Raw genomic sequence first — 18439 nt, forward strand, 5'->3', positions numbered from 1 at the left:
GGTCAAAAGAATTGTCCGTAGAGCTCCGAGACAGGATTGTGTAGTGACCAAGAACCTGATGGTCACTCTCACAGAGCTCCAGAGTTCCTCTGTGGAGATGGGAGAACCTTCCAGAAGGACAAACATCTCTGCAGCACTCCACCAATCAGGCCTTTATGGTAGAGTGGCCAGATGGAAGCCACTCCTCAGTAAAAGGCACATGACAGCCCGCTAGGAGTTTGCCAAATGGCACCTAAAAGACTCTCAGACCATGAGAAACAAGATTCTCTGGTCTGATGAAACCAAGATTGAACTCTTTGATCGGAATGCCAAGAGTCACGTCTGGAGGAAACATGGCACCATCTCTACGGTGAAGCATGGTGGTGGCAGAATCATACTGTGGGGATGTTTTCAGCGGCAGGGACTGGGAGACCAGTCAGGATTGAGGGAAAGATGAACGGAACAAAGTACGGAGAGCTCCTTGATGAAAACCTGCTCCAGAGCACTAAGGACCTCTGACTGGGGAGAAGGTTTACCTTCCAACAGGACAATGACCCTAAGCACACTGCCAAGACAACGCAGTAGTGGCTCTGGGACAAGTCTCGAAATGTCCTTGAGTGGCCCAGCCAGAGCTCGGACTTGAACCCGATCTAACTTCTGTGGAGAGACCTGAAAATAGCTGTGCAGCAACGCTCCCCATCCAACCCGACAGAGCTTGAGGGGCTCTGCAGAGTAGAATGGGAGAAACTCTCCAAATACAGATGTGCCAAGCTTGTAGTGTTATACCCAAAAAGACTCAAGGCTGTAATTGCTTCCAAATATGCTTCAACAAAGTACTGAGTAAAGGGTCTGAGCACTTATGTGAATGTGATATTTCATTTGATTTATTTTTCATAGATTTGCTCAATACAAAAAAGTGTTTTTCTTTGTTATTATGGGATATTGTGTGTAGATTGATGAGGGGAAAAAACAATTTCATCCATTTTAGAATAAGGCTGTAACGTATCAAAATGTGGAAAAAGTAAAGGGGTCTGAATACTTATCGAATACACTGTAGCTATCATGTCATGGGGTGAACTTTTGTTTCTATATCAACTATTTCAATAGTGACTCTGGCTGTGGTGGGATTGCGACAGTATCAGAGGAGACCCAGACTGGGTCCTGAATGGCACCCTATTCCCTATATGACCAGGGTCTCAAAAGTAGTGCACAATATAGGGAATAGGGTGCCATTTGAGATGCACCCCCAAACAGACATTACTTCTTACTCTAGTGCTGTACCTCTGTAATACTATACTTGAGTACTAACTGCCCTCTGTTCTTTTGTAGCATCAGTTATTTTATTCAGCTCACTCCCCACTCTGTGTCTAACTTCCATAACAGGCCTGTGGTTAGAGAAACAGGCAGAAGTAAAGAGGGACAGAGAGACAGAGAGAAGTAAAGAGGGAGAGAGAAACAGAGGCAGAGAGAACGGGATAGGTTGTGTAGCGGAAGAAAAGTTTGGAGAGGGAGAAAGACAGAGGGAGAAAGAGACAGAGAGAGCGATGAATGAGTGTGGTGCCGGTATCAGGGGAGGGCAGACAGCGGGTGTGGCGGCAGTGTGTGAGTGTGTGTGTGTGTGCGCGTGTCTGTGTGCATGAGTCAAAGGAAAGGGAAGCAGGCTGCTGGGCCGTCTCCGCGCCGGAGTGGGCCGTTAATTAAATCTGAGGGACAGACAGGAGGGTTGACTCCCCCCTCCTCCTTCCTCTCCTCCCTTCCTCCCTCCACCGTCCGCCTCCCAGGCCTCTGGCTACTCTGGGGCTGTGGGAGGGAGGGAGGGAGGGAGGAGGATGGGAGAGAGCAGGGGCGCCGGGCTTAGCGTCTGGCTGCCTGTGGAAACTGTAAACCTTGGCTCTGCGGTCAGACCAGAAAGACTCTAACGGGCGGATAAGGTGTTTTTTTTATCACTTTTTTTCTCTTCATTCAGACTCCCAGACGTAGTTATAGAGGAGATGACGATGTGTGTGTCGGGGAGGGGGGTGGGGGGTCAGGGAGGTTTGTGTTTGTGTGTTTAAAAGGCCAAATTTCTTTTTAACAGGGTATTATTTGCCTCAAAAGGAGTGTTAGTACCATCTTGCTCCATCATACTCCTATTAAACCCCCACACACCTTCTTGATCGTCCATCATAGGTTGATGATGACTATGACACGATTCATTGGGTTGAGTCTGGGGTACGGTGAGTGCGCAGATGGCTGATGTGACCAATCTGAGCCCGTAACACTCTTTGGCACACTGGACATGGTACTTCTGTAGCGTCTCCTGACCGACGGCTCTGTTATTACTGGTCTTGCTCTGTTCTCTCTTCACCATGGCATTTTTGGTCCGGCTGGTTTCAGAGGTGGTAGCGCCATCCTGGATGAGATTCCGCTAGGTGGGACGGTCCTGAGCAAGGCTTTCCCATTAGCTTAGATCGATGTTAAAGCTCTTGAGGGAGGTCTTCAGGGCGTCTTTAAAGCATTTTTTGGGCCCACCTTGTGCTCGCTTCCCATTCTTCATGTCTCCGAAGTAGATCTGCTTAGGGAGACAGGTAGCAGGCACCCTGGTCACATGGCCCACCCGTCTGAGCTGTGCTTTCATAAGCAGTGTGGGAATGCTCGTCATTTCGGCATGGCTGAGGATTTCAGTGTCTGGGATTTTGTCCTGCCACTTGATCCTCAGTAGCGTCCTCAAACAGTTCAGATGAAAGTGATTAAGTGTCCTGGTATGGCATTTGTACTGTAGACTTTCCAGGTTTCGCAGCCATAAATAAAGGTCGGTAATATAACTGCCTGGAAAACCCTCAGTTTTGTTGCCAGTTTGATGCCTGTTCTTTCCTACACCGAATCTCGCAGATGGCCAAAGGCTGCACTAGCCTTGGGGATCCTAATGTTTGTTTCATTGTCTATGTGAACAGCACAGGACATTGTGCTACCAAGGTAGGTGAATTTGTCCACAGTTTTACCCCCTTTTCTCCCCAATTTCGTGATATCTAATTGGTAGTTACAGTCTTGTCCCATCGCTGCAACTCCCGTACGGACTCGGGAGAGGCGAAGGTCGAGAGCCATGCATCCTCTGAAACATGACCCTGCCAAGCCGCACTGCTTCTTGACACACTGCTCGCTTAACCCGGAAGCCAGCCGCACCAATGTGTCGGAGGAAACCGAAGTCAGCTTGCAGGTGTCCTGCCCACCACAAGGAGTTGCTAGAGTGCGATGGGACAAGGAAATCCCGACCGGCCAAACCCTCCCCCAACCCGGACGACGCTGGGCCAATTGTGCGCCGCCTCATGGGTCTCCCAGTCAGGGCCCGGCTGGGACACAGCCTGGGATCGAACCTGGGGCTGTATTGACGCCTCAAGCACTGCGAAGCAGTGCCTTATACCGCTGCGTAGCTGACAGTTTCTGACCTTTCACAGAGCTGGTTGGGTCAACGTAAAGGATTACCAGGGTCAGGTTGGTCCATAACTTCGGTCTTCTTTGTACTGATTGTAAGGCTGATGAAAAGTTGTCCATGAGGATCTGCAGATCAGCCTGTGAGCCAGGAGCTAATGGTCTGCAGACAAGAGGTCGCAGCAGAAGTGGGTAGAGTACTGTTACTTAGATTGTAATTTACTATAGTAAAAGTAGCCCTCTTATGAAACTACTTGAGTAAAAGTAAACAATTATGCGGTCAGAAAATGACTTAAGTGCTAGTTCCAAATTTAGTTAGGAGATTTTTTACACCTTATGGTAAATTGTGACAGCAAACAAAAAGAACAACAACTTGGTGCAATTGATTTGACATGTATTTATTTTTTAAGCCTGCCAGCACCATCTTGCAGATGTCCTCCAGCACAGGTAGTCTCCAATGAAGACTGACAGACTGTACAGTTTCAATTACGGTCGTATTCAAAGTTGATTTAATATTTATCACTAACCACGTTTCCATCCACAGTTTTTATATGAGTAAAGTCACACCGTATATAAAAAATCACGATAGCTGTGATGGAAACAGGAAGTTTCGGTACAATTTCATAAATGCCGGCAGATCATTTGTTCGTTCAACATGGTGGGATCTTTTTGTGTCAGTACAATTAATTATGCGAGAAATGGCGGTGTAAATGCCTTTATGCGCAAATATTGATCTAATAACCATCATATCGAAGTAAACTTGAAGTCACGCGATGACATGGTGTGTGGTCCTCCCACTACGATTCGGGAAACCATTCAGTTAAAATTAGGCTACATATGAAATAAATGATGATGAACTTCAGGGTGGTGGAAGTGGAAGTATGAGCTTGATGCTCCTTTCCAATAAATGTTGAGGTTCTTGTTCTGGTGACATGATGATCGATGCTTGACAGCTGTTTTGACAATTAAAAACATTTTTGCTCTTATCCATAATCTCCTCATGCAGACTAGCCTACCCGCACTGTATCTGTGAGCTGGTGGCCACATTTGCTATTTAAAAAAGTACATTTTGTGTGCTCTACGTCATCACACACTGATTTGTATCTGCAACAAGTCAGTTTGGTGGAAGCACATCACTGGAGGGAAAATGTACATATTTTCGTAATGCGAATTTTATAGTATTTGCATGAAAATCTGTCGCAAATTGGATGGAAACCTAGCTACTGTACTCAATTTCATAAAAAAGTAAACGGTACTTGAGACATTGGAATAATTTCACAATTTCAATAGCATTAATGAAAATGGATTTCACAATATAATTTTAAGTACATGGTGAATGCGTAGCCTACTAAAAAGATTAACACCAAGTGTGATGTTTCACTTTTTACTCAGAATGTATCAAGGAGGATCAGGTAAGTATTACAACAGTCAAACAATCAATATCGACATTTCACTATCAATCTGTCACGTGTGCTCCCTCTCCAGCCTCTAGGTCACCAGGCTGCTCGTTATGGCGCACACCTGTCACCATCGTTACGCGCACCTCCCTGATTGCACCTCCCTTCCCTATATATGTCACTCCCTTTGGTTCCTTCCCCAGGCTTTATTGTTTCTGTTCCTGGGTCATGTCTGTGCTTTGTTTGTGTTACGTGTTGGTTTCATTTATTTATTAAGACACTCACTCCCTGAACTTGCTTCCCGACTCTCAGCACACATCGTTACAGAATAACGCCTCAACTAACCGAAGCATCAGGGAGTCTTTTTTTTGTGTGTCAGTGGGAATGACGTCAGGTCCTGGAGCCGCTACAGGCTCTCATGCCTCAGTCAGATCGAGAGGCTCCCCTGCCTCAGCCGGCTCGTCTGTCTTTCATGCCATCGCAGAATCGCCAGGCTCCCCTGCCTCAGCTGGTCTGTCAGGTTCCCGCGCCCCAGCCGGAGACAGGTTCCTGTGCATTAGCAGGGGAGACAGGTCTGCTCCTGATCCCCGGGATCGTCCCTTTGGTTGGCGTCCTGCAGCTGGAGCCGAACGCGCCAGGGATGGGATACTCTCACGTGTGCTCCCTCTAGGTCACCATGCTCCTGCGTCTCAGTTGGATTGACAGGTTTTCTGCGCCTCAGCAGAGGTGACCGGTCCGCTCCTGATCTCCGAGGATCTAATTTTGGAGGGCGTCCTACAGCTGGAGCCGTGCGCCGGGGAGGGGGTACTGTCACGTGTGATCCCTCCGGCCTCTAGGTCACCAGGCTGCTCGTTATGGCGCACACCTGTCACCATCGTTACGCGCACCTCCCTGATTACCATCCCTATCCATGTCTCTCCCTTTGGTTCCTTCCCAGGCGTTATTGTTTCTGTTCCTGGGTCATGTCTGTGCTTTGTTTGTGTTACGTGTTGGTTTCATTTATTTATTAAGACACTCACTCCCTGAACTTGCTTCCCGACTCTCAGCACACATCGTTACACAATCATGTTACTAGTATGCAAATCAGACACATTTCCAGATGGAATTAAACATCAAGGTAGGTATTCAGGTAAGAATCGTGTAAGTAATAAATAATCAAACAGTGCAGATATCAATTGCCATAGACAACGCAATCATCTTTTTCCTGTCAAGGTAGGATATACCCTCCATCCTCCTCTTCCGAACCTCTCCTTTCCTCTTTGAAGGCTATTTTATTTTCTTGGTTGGCCCATTCTCCTCCCCCTCGGTTGTGCCACTCATTTATTTCTAGTAGCTATATAAGCACATCGCAGTAAGCACAAAAAGCTTACTGAGATGTTTCACTATATGACAGATGTGCTTATGGGGCTAAAAATTGAATTTAGACACACACACACCACACACCACACACCACACACACACATTGAGAGAGCAATGGAGTGCAGCTGATTCAAATAACCAACTCATCATCAAGCTTTGATTATTTCAATCAGCTGTGTAGTGGTCGGGCAAAAACCAAAAGGTGCACCCCCCCCCCCGTTGACTAGAGGCAACCTAATATGATAGCTAGCTAGTTAGCTATTGCCACACACATCTGATTTATCTGTTCACTCTTTATGCAAATGACAAGGTGGTTAGTTAACTTCGCCAACAAGCAGAGGCCATATGGGGAACTAAAAACCAGACAGCAAACATTCTGTCAGATTCTGGGTTAGCCAAAGCAAACTAGCCAGCTAGTTAGCTAGCTACCTTGCCATTTAATTTGCACTCGCCCTCAAAACACAATTTCAACAGCAGAATTATATCAGAGAAATACTCATTTTACTCTAGAAATATATAATATTACAAAGTTAGAAGGTAATTATAGTGCAACTTACCTCTGATCGTGTTTGGCTAAGAACCCACAAACAAAAATGTCCCTAGGAGTGAAGACGTGCACTTCACTTCAAGAGGTGGTGGAGATGCAGAGTTTGACAGACAACTTTGAAAGCCACTGGACTTGAGAGTTTTGATGACAAGATATTTTGAATACATTTCATTGGTCAAGGGGTCGTGAAACGTTCTTACACACTTAAAGGGGAACCAATAGTACCGATTCATGTAAAAAAAAAAATACAAATAACATTTGGAGTGACAAGGTTTTAATCTGACAGCGAAGATATAATAATATAAAGCGATGTACCTGAAGTGATTTGGTCAAATGTAACAGAGTAAAAAGTTAACTACGACCTTCAGAAATTAATTGAGTAAGAGTACAAGTACAGCCCACAGAGAGTAACTAGAAAAGGACTAGTGTAAGTACATCTAACGCGTTACTTGTAGCCCATTACTACCCACCTCTGGGTCGCAGACAGTCACCGCCTCAACCTTTGTGTTGGCATGCGTCCTCCTCAGGTTGAACAGCCCCCCATCAAAGCGGTAGTTGAAGTGGATCCCAGTTGGTGCTAGAACACAGCCTTGCTTCACTCTGTGACTGGAAACTACTCAGAGGACTCTTGGTGATCTTGCATATTAGCCATCATGCTATCATGGAACTCATGCACCACTGTGATACATTTTTCTGGGCATCAAAACTTTGACACACACACACACACCCTGATCACTGATATACAGTGGGTGAACCCAGCCCTCTCCTATAAATTCATGGGTAATTCTAGCTACATTTTTTCCTCTTCAATCATCTCACTCCCTAATCTCTATCCATCTCTCCCTTTGCCCCCCCCCCCCCCCCCATCTATCTCTGCTCCCCTGAGGTTGCGCTGTGGGAGAGAGGAACAGCGTGTGTGTTAATGTGTGTGTGTGGCGCGGCAGTGGCGGTGGTGAACCCTCTCTCAGTATGAACGGAAGATCCTCCCTCCCTCCCCCTACCCCCGTCGGTCCGTAGCCAATCAATGAGGGGCTTTCAGGGCCGGCGGAGGCCCAGCTCACAGAAGGGGGATCAATAAGTCATTAGCACCATTCTGTCAGCTGTAATGTGGAGATTGATCGGGGGCCACGGCTCCAGGCCCCTTCCCCAGCCCCACTCCACTTCCCCCCCAGCCTGATAAAGATGACAGATTAACGGAATAAGAGGGGGAATTAAGGAGTCTGGCTGTCTGAGCTGTCAGCGGGCCCTCCACGGGAAGAAAATATAGAGAAAAAGAGGAGAAAGAAAGAAGGGATGAGGATGAAAGGAAGAGAGGAGAAGAGAGAGAGCGAGACAGAGGATGTCCCTGTGGTTGCTTGACGGCTTCTGTGGTAGATTATGAAGATGCCTAGGCTGGTTCTTCCTCTGTTGAAGGCTGTTTCCCTTTCTTTCCAAATACACCATTCTCATCCCTCATTCTCCTGAAAGGGAGTGGGTTTCCTATACAGTTGGCCAGAGGGCAGAACAGGACAAGGCTCCCTGGAGTTTTGAATGGATGGCTGAGGGGAAACAAGCAGGAGAATTAGCGAAGTAGCAAACTTGGTTATAAGCATTGGTGTTGGGAGTTAAGGAGATAGCATTTGAGCTAACAGAGCTCAGACTGGTTTAAAGCGGGTTTGGTGTTAAATGGAAGCCTCAACATTTTAAACCTCTAAAAGTCTAAGCTGTTGGGGGTGGGTTCTACTAAACTAACATATGGTCATACCGTGGATCATTTATTTATTTGAATTTTAGGATCCCTTTGTTTTAATTCAATATTCAATATTGAATTTGGCCTTTATTACTATAGCCCATAGAAACGCATTGAATAACACATTCATAAATGGAAAACATTTGCCTATTATACTTTTCAAAATTCTTCAAGCTGTCAAAGTGGTTGTTGATCTTGCCTTAGATTTTCAAGTAGATTTCAGTCAAAACTGTAACTCGGCCACACAGGAACATTCACTGTCTTTTGGTAAGCAACTCCAGTGTGGATTTGGTCTTTTGTTTTAGGTTATTGTCCTGCTGAAAGGTGAATTCTTCTCCCAGTGTCTGGTGGAAAGCAGACTGAACCAGGTTTTCCTCTAAGATTTTGCCTGTGCTTAGGGATTACAAGCATACACTTAACATGATGCAGCCACCAACGTGCTTGAAAATATGGAGAGTGATACTCAGTAATGTGTTCTATTGGATTTTCCCCAAACATAACGCTTTGTATTTAGGACAAAATGTCAATTGCTTTGACACATTTTTTGCAGTATTGCTTTAGTGCCTTTTTGCAGGATGCATTTTTTGGAATATTCGTATTCTGTACAGGTTTCCTTCTTTTCACTCTGTCAATTAGATTAGTATTGTGGAGTAACTACAACATCGTTGATCCATCCTCAGTTTTCTCCTATCACATTTACAATAAAAAAAATGGTAGTTTAGCAGATGCTCTAATCCACAGAAATGTAAAATTAGTGCATTCATCTTAAGATAGCTAGGTGAGACAACAACATATCACAATTGTATCAAGTACATTTTCCCTCAACAAAGTATCTAGCAGTAAAGTCTGTGCTAGTGGGAAAAGAGAAGTGGATTTTTTTTTTTTAATTATTTTTATGGAGGCGCCATGAGTTATTTAAGATACTTTCAGACTTTTTCGAAAGATGGGCAGGGACTCGACTGTCCTGGCTTTAGGGGGAAGATTGTTCCACCATTGGGGTGCCAGGACAGAAAACAGCTTTGACTGGGCTGAGTGGGAGATGGGAGGGCCAAGAGACCAGAGACGTAGTGCTCGGGTTGGGATGTAGGGTTTGAGAATAGCCTCAAGGTAAGGAGGTGCAGTTCCCCTTGCTGCTCCGTAGGCAAGCATCAGGGTCTTGAAGATGATGCAAGCTTTGACTGGAAGCCAGGGGAGTGTGTGGAGGAGCGGGGTGACATGGGAGAACTTAGGAAGGTTAAACACAAGGTGGGCTGCGGCATTTTGGATAAGTGGCAGGGTTTTGATGGCACAAGCGGGGAGCCCAGCCAACAGAGAGTTGCAGGATTCTAGATGAGAGATGACAAGTGCCTGGATTAGGACCTGCGCTGCTTCCTGGTCGTACTCTATAGATGTTGTAGAGCATAATCCTGCAGGAGGGAGTCACTGCTTTGATGTTTGCAGAGAACAACAGGGTGTTGTCCAGGGTCACGCCAAGGTTCTTTGCACTCTTGGACGGGGACACCGTGGAATTGTCAACTGTAATGGAGAGGTCTTGTAGCGGGCAGGCCTTTCCTAGAAGGAAGAGCAGCTCAGTTTTGTCGAAGTTGAGCTTGAAGTGGTGGGCCGACATTCAAGCTGGGATGTCTGCCAGGCACGCAGAGACGCGTGTCACCACATGTGGAAGGAGAAGAGTAGTTGAGTGTTATCCGCATAACAATGATCGGAGAGACCATGTGAGGATATGACAGAGCCGAGTGACTTTGAGTAAAGAGAAAAGAGGAGGAGGGCCTAGAACCGAGCCCTGGGGGACACCAGTAGTGAGAGCACTTGGTGCAGACACAGATCCTGGTAGGAGCGACCTGCCAGGTAGGATGCAATCCTATCACAGCTATTAAACTCTGTAACTGTTTTAAGTCACTATTGGCCTCATGGTGAAATCCCTGAGTGGTTTCCTTCCTCTCTGGCAACTGAGTTAGGAAGGGCACCTGTATCTTTGTAGTGACTGGGTGTATTGATACACCATCCAAAGTGTAATTAATAACTTCACCATGCACAAAGGGATATTCAATGCCTGCTTTTCTTTACCCATCTACTAACAGGTGCACTTCTTGCCAGGCATTGGAAAACCTTTGTGGTTGAATCTGTGTTTGTAATTCACTGCTTGACTAAGGAACCTTATAGATAATTGTATGTATGGGGTACAGAGATAAGGTAGTCATTCAAAAATCATGTTAAACACTTTTATTGCACACACATAGTCCATGCAAGTTATTAAGCACTTTTTTACTCCTGAACTTATTTAGGCTTGCCATAAGAAAGGGGTTGAATACTTGTTGACCCTCATTTTAATTCATTTTAAATTCAGGCTGTAACAACAAAATGTGGAAAAAGTCAAAGGGTGTGAATACTTTCTGAAGGCATTGAAATTTGGCTTTAAAAGCTTTCCGCCTTAAAATCTCTGACCCTCAGGCAATGGCTCAGGAGAGACACTGTCTTCTGTGAAGTCGGCCCAAGAGAATTGTGTGTGTGTGTGTGTGTGTGTGTGTGTGTGTGTGTGTGTGTGTGTGTGTGTGTGTGTGTGTGTGTGTGTGTGTGTGTGTGTGTGTGTGTGTGTGTGTGTGTGTGTGTGTGTGTGTGTGTGTGTGTGTGTGTGTGTGTGTGCATGTGCGTGTGTGCCTGTGAATATCAGCCCTGTCTTTCTATAAGCCTATTTCCACGAACAGGGTTTAAATAGTATGGAAGCTTGGCAATCCCAGTATTTTATTTCAGGTCTGATATAGGCTAATGTATTAAATATTTTATCAATCATGGTTAAAATAATCAAGAATATTATACTACTGGTTATGCATTTACACACATTAAAGGCCAATAGTTGGACATGTATTAGAAATGGAGAGAGGAGAAGACAGGAGAAAGAAGGAAAAAGACACTGGAGCTTACTCCTTTCATTCAAGTAGACATTGAGAAAGAGAGAATCTGTATGTGTGTGTTTGCACTTGCAGAGTGCCCCCCCACCCTCCCTCTTTCTCTCTCTCTCTCTCTCTCTCTCTCTCGATCTCTCCGTCTCTGGGGAGGGGTAGGGAGTGGATCTCCAGATGCCCGGAGAGAAAACATCAAACGGGGGGATCATTAGTAAACCTCCTTCCTCCGACACTAGGGCTCCTCTCTTCCACAAACCAAACAAAAGCCTCCAAGACCCCAACTCTGCCACTCCAAACACTATTTCATGCTTTCTTCCATCTCTCTCTCTGTCTCCTTCTCTCTCACCCTTTATTCCTCTCTCTCCTCTGCACTCTCTCTCTTCCTTTTCCTCCCACTCTGTCTCTCTCTTTCTTTGTTGTTAAAGAGAGTAGAAAGGTTAGGGGTCAAGGGTTAAAATGTCTCCGTTCAAGGTTGGCCCCTCGATTCAGGATCTTTCCTTGTTGTCAAGGTAACAATAAAAGGGAATGAACTCAGTTGAAGATATAATATGGATCACCAAAACCATTCTCAAGGATTTATACCAGATCTTGTTTCCTGTCCACTTTGACCCTTTTCAACAATGCAAAATATCAAAACAAAAGCGAGCACTTCACCTGATAGAAAAAAAGCATGGTTTTCTTCTTCCACCCAACCTGTCCATAAAAATATACATGGAGAAGAGAGAGAGAGCGTGAGAGAGAGAGAGAGAGAGAGAGAGATGGATGGAAAGAAGGAAGGAAGGAAGGAAGGAAGGAAGGAAGGAAGGAAGGAAGGAAGGAAGGAAGGAAGGAAGGAAGGAAGGAAGGAAGGAAGGAAGGAAGGAAGGAGTTGCATGCAGCTTGACCATCGTTGTGAGAGGACACCGAGACACAGAGAGAGAGACAATGACAAATGGTTTGATGAAGAATGCAAAAGCCTAAGAGAGAAATTGAGAAACCTACCCAACCAAAAACACAGACATAAAAAAAAAACTGAACTTAACTATAGTGAAACACTAAAACACTACAGAAAAACACTAAGAAAAAAGAAAGAACAGCACGTCAGAAATCAGATCAATGGAATTTCACAAGCCATATAATCTAAACACTTCTGGGAAAATAAGAACACAATAAAGAAACAACAACATGAAAAGCTATCTATCCAAAATGAAGATGTGTGGATAAACCACTTCTCCTATCTTTTTGGCCCTATAACAAAGAATAAACAGCAAAAACGTATACATACATCAATTACAAATCTTAGAATCAGCTATTAAAGACTACCATAACCAACTACAGGACAAAATACAAACCCTCCAACCCAAAAAGGCCTAAAGTGTTGATGGTATCCTAAATGAAATTATCAAATCTACAGACCACAAATTCAAACTGGCTATACTTAAACTATTTAACATCATCCTCAGCTCTGGCATCTTCCCCAATATTTTGAAGCAAGGACTGATCTCCCCAATCCCAATTTTTTTGGACAAATTCAATCCCAATAACTACTGTGGAATATGTGTCAACAGCAACCTCTGGAAAATCCTCTGCATTGTCATTAAAATCAGACTCCTACATTTCCTCAGTGAAAACAATGTCCTGAGCAAATGTCAAAATGGCTTTTTACCAATTTACTGTACGACAAACCATGCATTCACCCTGCACACCGTAATTGACAAACAAATAAATAAAAACAAATGCAACATCTCATGCTTTGATGATAAAAAATAAGCTTTTGACTCAATTTGGCCCCCATGGTCTGCTATATAAATTGATCGAAAGCGGTGTTAGGGGAAAAAAACATACAATATTATGAAATCAATGTACACAAACAACAAGTATGCAGTTAAAATTGGCAAAAACACACAGATTTCTTTCCTCAGGGCCGTGGGGTGAGACAGGGATGCAGCTTGAGCCCCACCCTCTTCAACATGTACACTGATTATACAAAACAGTAAGGACACATGCTCTTTCCATGACATAGACTGACCAAGTGAATCCAGGAGAAAGCTATGATCCCTTATTGATGTCACTTGTTAAATCCACGTCAATCAGTTAAAGAAGTATGTTTAAGCCTTAACACAATTGAGACATGGATTGTGTACGTGTGCCATTCAGCCTCTGAAAGACAAAATATTTAAGCGCCTTTGAACGGGGTAAGTAGCAATTTAATATTAGGATGGTGTTCCTAATGTTTAGTATACTCAGTGTATATCAATGAATTGGCTAGGGCACTAGAACAGTCTGTAGCATCCGGCCTCACCCTACTCAACTCTGAAGTCAAATGTCTATTGTTTACGGATGATCTGGTGCTTCTGTCCCCAACCAAGGAGGGCCTACAGCAGCATCTAGATCCTCTGCACAGGTTCTGTCAGACCTTGGCCTTGACAGTAAATCTCAGTAAGACAACAATAATGGTGTTCCAAAAAAGGTCCAGTTGCCAGGACTACAAATTCCATCTAGACACTGTTGCCTCGGAACACAGAAAAACCTATACTTACCTTGGCCTAAACATCCGCACCTCAGGTAACTTCCACAAAGCTGTGAATGATCTGAGAGACAAGGCAAGAAGAGGCTTCTACGCCATCAAAAGGAACATACAATTTGACATCCCAATTAGGATCTGGCTAAAAATACTTTTAATCAGTCATTGAACCCATGCCCCTCTATGTTGTGAAGTCTGGGGTCCACTCACCAACCAAAAATGTACAAAATGTGACAAATACCTAATTGAGAATTCTGCAAAAACATCCTCTGTGTACAATGTAAAACATCAAATAATGCATGCAGAACAGAACTAGGACGATGCCCGCTAATGATCAAAATCCAGAAAAGAGAGTTAAATTCTACAACCACCTAACAACCAAACTTTATATCACCTATAGAGAGATTAACCTAGAGAGAAGAGCTCCCTATTGGTTCTGGGGCCCCAAAATAGCAACACCATTAGACCCAATCAAATCATGAGAAAACAAAAAGAGAATTACACTGCCATGCTGATCCTCAACACAGGGGCCCTTCAGGGGTGCGTGCTCAGTCCCCTCCTGTACTCCCTGTTCCCCCATGACTTTATGGCCAAGCAAGACTCCAACACCATCATTAAGAGGTCTTGCTGAATTCTCTTGTGAATTCAATGGTTTTTACTAGATTACTTGTAGTTTTTCATGTTGTCTGTCTGTAATTTTTCTAATGACTTGGTGCTGCCTATCTTGGCCAGGAGGCTCTTGAAAAAATAGATTTTAAATCTCAATGAGCCCCTCCTGGTTAAATAAAGGTAAAAAAAAAAAAGAAAGGTTGCCGACGACACAACAGTGGTTGGCCTGATCCCCGACAACGATGAGACAGCCTATAGGGAGGAGGTCAGAGACCTGACAGTGTGGTGCCAGGATAACAACCTCTCCCTCAACGTGATCAAGACAAAGGAGATGATCGTGGACTACAGGAATAGGAGGGCCGAGCACATCCCCATTCTCATCAACTGGGCTGTAGTGGAGCAGGTTGAGAGATTAAAGTTCCTTGGTGTCCACATCACTAACGAACTTTCATGGTCCAAACACACCAAGACAGTCGTGAAGAGGGCACAACAACGCCTATTCCCCCTTAGGAGACTGAAAAGATTTGGCATTGGTCCTCAGATCCTCAAAAAGTTATACGGCTGCACCATCGAGAGCATCCTGACTGGTTACATTTACATTTACATTTAAGTCATTTAGCAGACGCTCTTATCCAGAGCGACTTACAAATTGGGTTACATCAACTGCTCGGCCTCCAGCCACAAGGCACTACAGAGGGTAGTGTGTACGGCCCAGTACATCACTGGGGCCAAGCTTCCTCCCATCCAGGACCTCTATACCAGGCGGTGTAAGAGGAAGGCCCTAAAAATTGTGATTTGATTTGACACATTGGAAATAATGAATCCAAAAACTGGAATGTTATCCGGCCCTAAACAGAGAGTACACAGTGTCAGAATACTTGACCACCGTGACTGACCCAAAATTAAGAAACGCTTTGACTATGTACAGACTCAGTGAGTATAGCCTTGCTGTTCATAGAGGTTGCCATAGATAGTAGACCTGGCTCTCGAGAGAAGACAGGCTATATGCAGACTGTCCACAAAATGAGGTGGAAACTGAACTGCACCTCTCTGCCAAATGTGCAACGATATAAGAGAGACATATTTCCCTCAGATTACACAGACCCACAAATAATTTTCAAGCAATTTAAATGTTGATAAACTCCCATATCTGTTAAAATAAAATACCACAGTGTGGCATCACAGCAGCAAGATTTGTGACCTGTTGCCATGCGAAAAGAGCAAGCATTGGAGCACAAGCACTATTGTAAATACAACCTATATTTACAACCTATCTGTTAACTTATTTTCCCTTTTGTATTTAAACTATGTGCATGTTGTCACAACACTGTACATAGCCAATAATATAACATTTGAAATGACTCTTTTCTTTTGAAACTCTTTCACTTGCTTTGGCAATTTAAACATGTTTCCCATGCCAATAAAGCCCATTTGAATGTAAATGAGAAGGAGAGAGAGGACTAGAGAGAGAGACATAAAGAGAGAGAGAGAGCAATGACAAAAGGCTTCTTCCTTCCTGCTCTCACCGCATGTGTTGCGCTCTGCATCAACACCCACTCTTATTAGGCGGATATTGATTTGAGGTTTGTTTGGGGCCGGGATGGGTGGATTTAGGAGGAGGGGGGAGAGGGGGGAAGAGGGTAGTAGAGGAGGTTGGTGCTGTAATTGTACACTAGATGCTCTCCTCTCTGGCGACAGGGGGGGAGCGGTGTGAGGGAGTGGGTGTTAATGCGAGGCGAGAAAACTCCCCCATACTCCAATGGGAGGAGTGTTCAAACGCACCTACAGGGTTGAGAGAGAGGGAGAGAGAGAGAGAGAGAGAGAGAGAGAGAGAGAGAGAGAGAGAGAGAGCGAGAGGGAGAGGTGAAGCGAGAGGAAGAGTGTGTGTTTGTGTTTCTGTGAAAGAGAGTGGAGAGAGATGGGAAAACGCAGGGCAGAGACATGATGCACTGAACTAAAGAAGAACGAAGGCTACCTAAGATTTGTGATGAAAGGAGGACAGAAGGTTGACTTTCCCTTGACTCTGACTGCTCCTCTTTGACTCTGCGGTTTGGGGCATTCATTCTAATAAGTAATAGCACAACCAAAGGTTTGTGTGATGACTGACGTGAGCAATAGAGAGAGAGAGAGAGAGAGAGAGAGAGAGAGAGAGAGAGAGAGAGAGAGAGAGAGAGAGAGAGAGAGAGAGAGAGAGAGAGAGAGAGAGAGAGAGAGAGAGAGAGAGAGAGAGAGAGAGAGAGAGAGAGAGAGAGAGAGAGAGAGAAAAGAGGGAATACAAGATAGAATGTTAGGAATAGTGTGGAAGAAAAAGTGAAAGAGCAACATAATTCCCTCTCCCCACACGCATACATACACACCTCTCTCAACCATGTACTCAGGTACATAAAGAAAAGAGCAGGAGACAGATAGGTAAACCTCTGTGTACTTGGAGGCCTTAACTGACCACTATGTGTGTGTGTGACTGTTCACAGATAACCTTCTAGGCAAGAGGAGAGCCTACTCCCCCAACAGCAGCAGCAAGTGCCCCTCGGACATCAAGAAGTCGCGCAGCGTTTCCCCCAAAGGTAAGATTGCACTGTGTGTGTGATGTTACTGATGTGTTGAAATACGTCAAATTTTTTTAAAGGAAGGTTGGTGGACAAAGGAACGTGAGAGAAGGATAGAGGAGAGGAGGGACAGAGAGGAGAAGAGGGAAAGGAGGAGTGGAGCTTCATTGATTTACAGAAAGTGTGAGCTGGTGTTGAGTGACAGCATGGGGTCAGTGTTACAGTGAGGTTATCCGCCGTGCGCACACACACACACACACACACACACACACACACACACACACACACACACACACACACACACACACACACAGTAGATGTGCACACACACGTGACACATTCGCAGTTTCCCTATCACACTCAGCCCCTTGCTCTCTCATACAGTCATTGAGCCACACACGCACACGCACGCACACACACACACACACACACACACACACACACACACACACACACACACACACACACACACACACATACACACACACACAGTCTGTGTGTTCACCATAGTCAGTGAGAGTTGGGAATGCCATTAGGAATTGCCACTTCCTTTCCTCTCTTATCCAGCCGCTTCCCTCCCGTTTAATTTCTCCCTTGTGTGGAATGAAACTGGGATCCCTGTGAGGGGCTGGCTTGTCCACCCTGTCTTGTCTCCGGGGTCCTGGGGAAGACTTCCTAAGTCACTGATGCATTGTACAGCAGGCAAAGCCAAGGGCAGCCCACTCCTATCCTGCCCCATCTCTAGGGAGCCACAAATTACATGCATGCACACACACATGAGAAGACAGACAGCACATGCCACGCACACACACTGTGCAAAACGATCTTAGATAGCTATAACTTTAAAATGTAAATGCTTCAAACATAGAAAGGACCTTGTGTCATTGAGTAGATAAAAAATATCATTTTTGACATAGTGTAATATTACATCCTAAATGGCTCCCTGCTCATAGTGCACTACCTTTGATCAGAGCCCTATGGGCCCCGGTCAAAAGGAATGCACTATATAGGGAATTGGATGCCATTTAGGACGTCTATGTGACGTTGAGGTGTGTGTTGAGTAGAGTGGATTTCTGTGCAGTGTTCAGTGACCTTTGCCTTCTGTATGACCTCTGACCTAGCAAAGCCCTGACTGAGGCCACATCAATTAGAGCCTCCACTTACAGACACTACAGCCACTCATGTGCGTGTATGTGAGTATGCGTGTGTGTGTGTGTGTGTGTGTGTGTGTGTGTGTGTGTGTGTGTGTGTGTGTGTGTGCGTGTGCGTGTGCGTGCGTGTGTGTGTTTGACTCTGCAGCAGGAGAGGTGGATTAACTAAGATTTAGAACACTGCTGAGCTAATGTCTCAGCCCTCTCTCAGCCACATCCACACCCAAACACTGACGCCGCACAGGGTCGTGTGTGGGAGGGAGTGTGTGTGAGGGTGTGATTCTATGTGTGTATTTGTGTGTGTGTGTGTG

General features: G+C 45.0%; 1 protein-coding gene across 4 annotated transcripts in view; it reads left to right on the forward strand.

Moving 5' to 3' along the window:
• samd11 (sterile alpha motif domain containing 11) overlaps window positions 1-18439 on the forward strand; it is an 81545-nt gene that overhangs the window by 31759 nt on the left and 31347 nt on the right. For all 4 annotated transcript variants that reach the window (XM_071371750.1, XM_071371749.1, XM_071371747.1 and 1 more), the window contains exon 5: window positions 16903-16995. In XM_071371750.1, the coding sequence (XP_071227851.1) occupies window positions 16903-16995 (93 nt within the window). The remainder of the gene's footprint in view (window positions 1-16902; window positions 16996-18439) is intronic.

This window comes from Salvelinus alpinus, chromosome 28 (assembly GCF_045679555.1).
Source record: "Salvelinus alpinus chromosome 28, SLU_Salpinus.1, whole genome shotgun sequence".
NCBI lineage: Eukaryota > Metazoa > Chordata > Actinopteri > Salmoniformes > Salmonidae > Salvelinus > Salvelinus alpinus.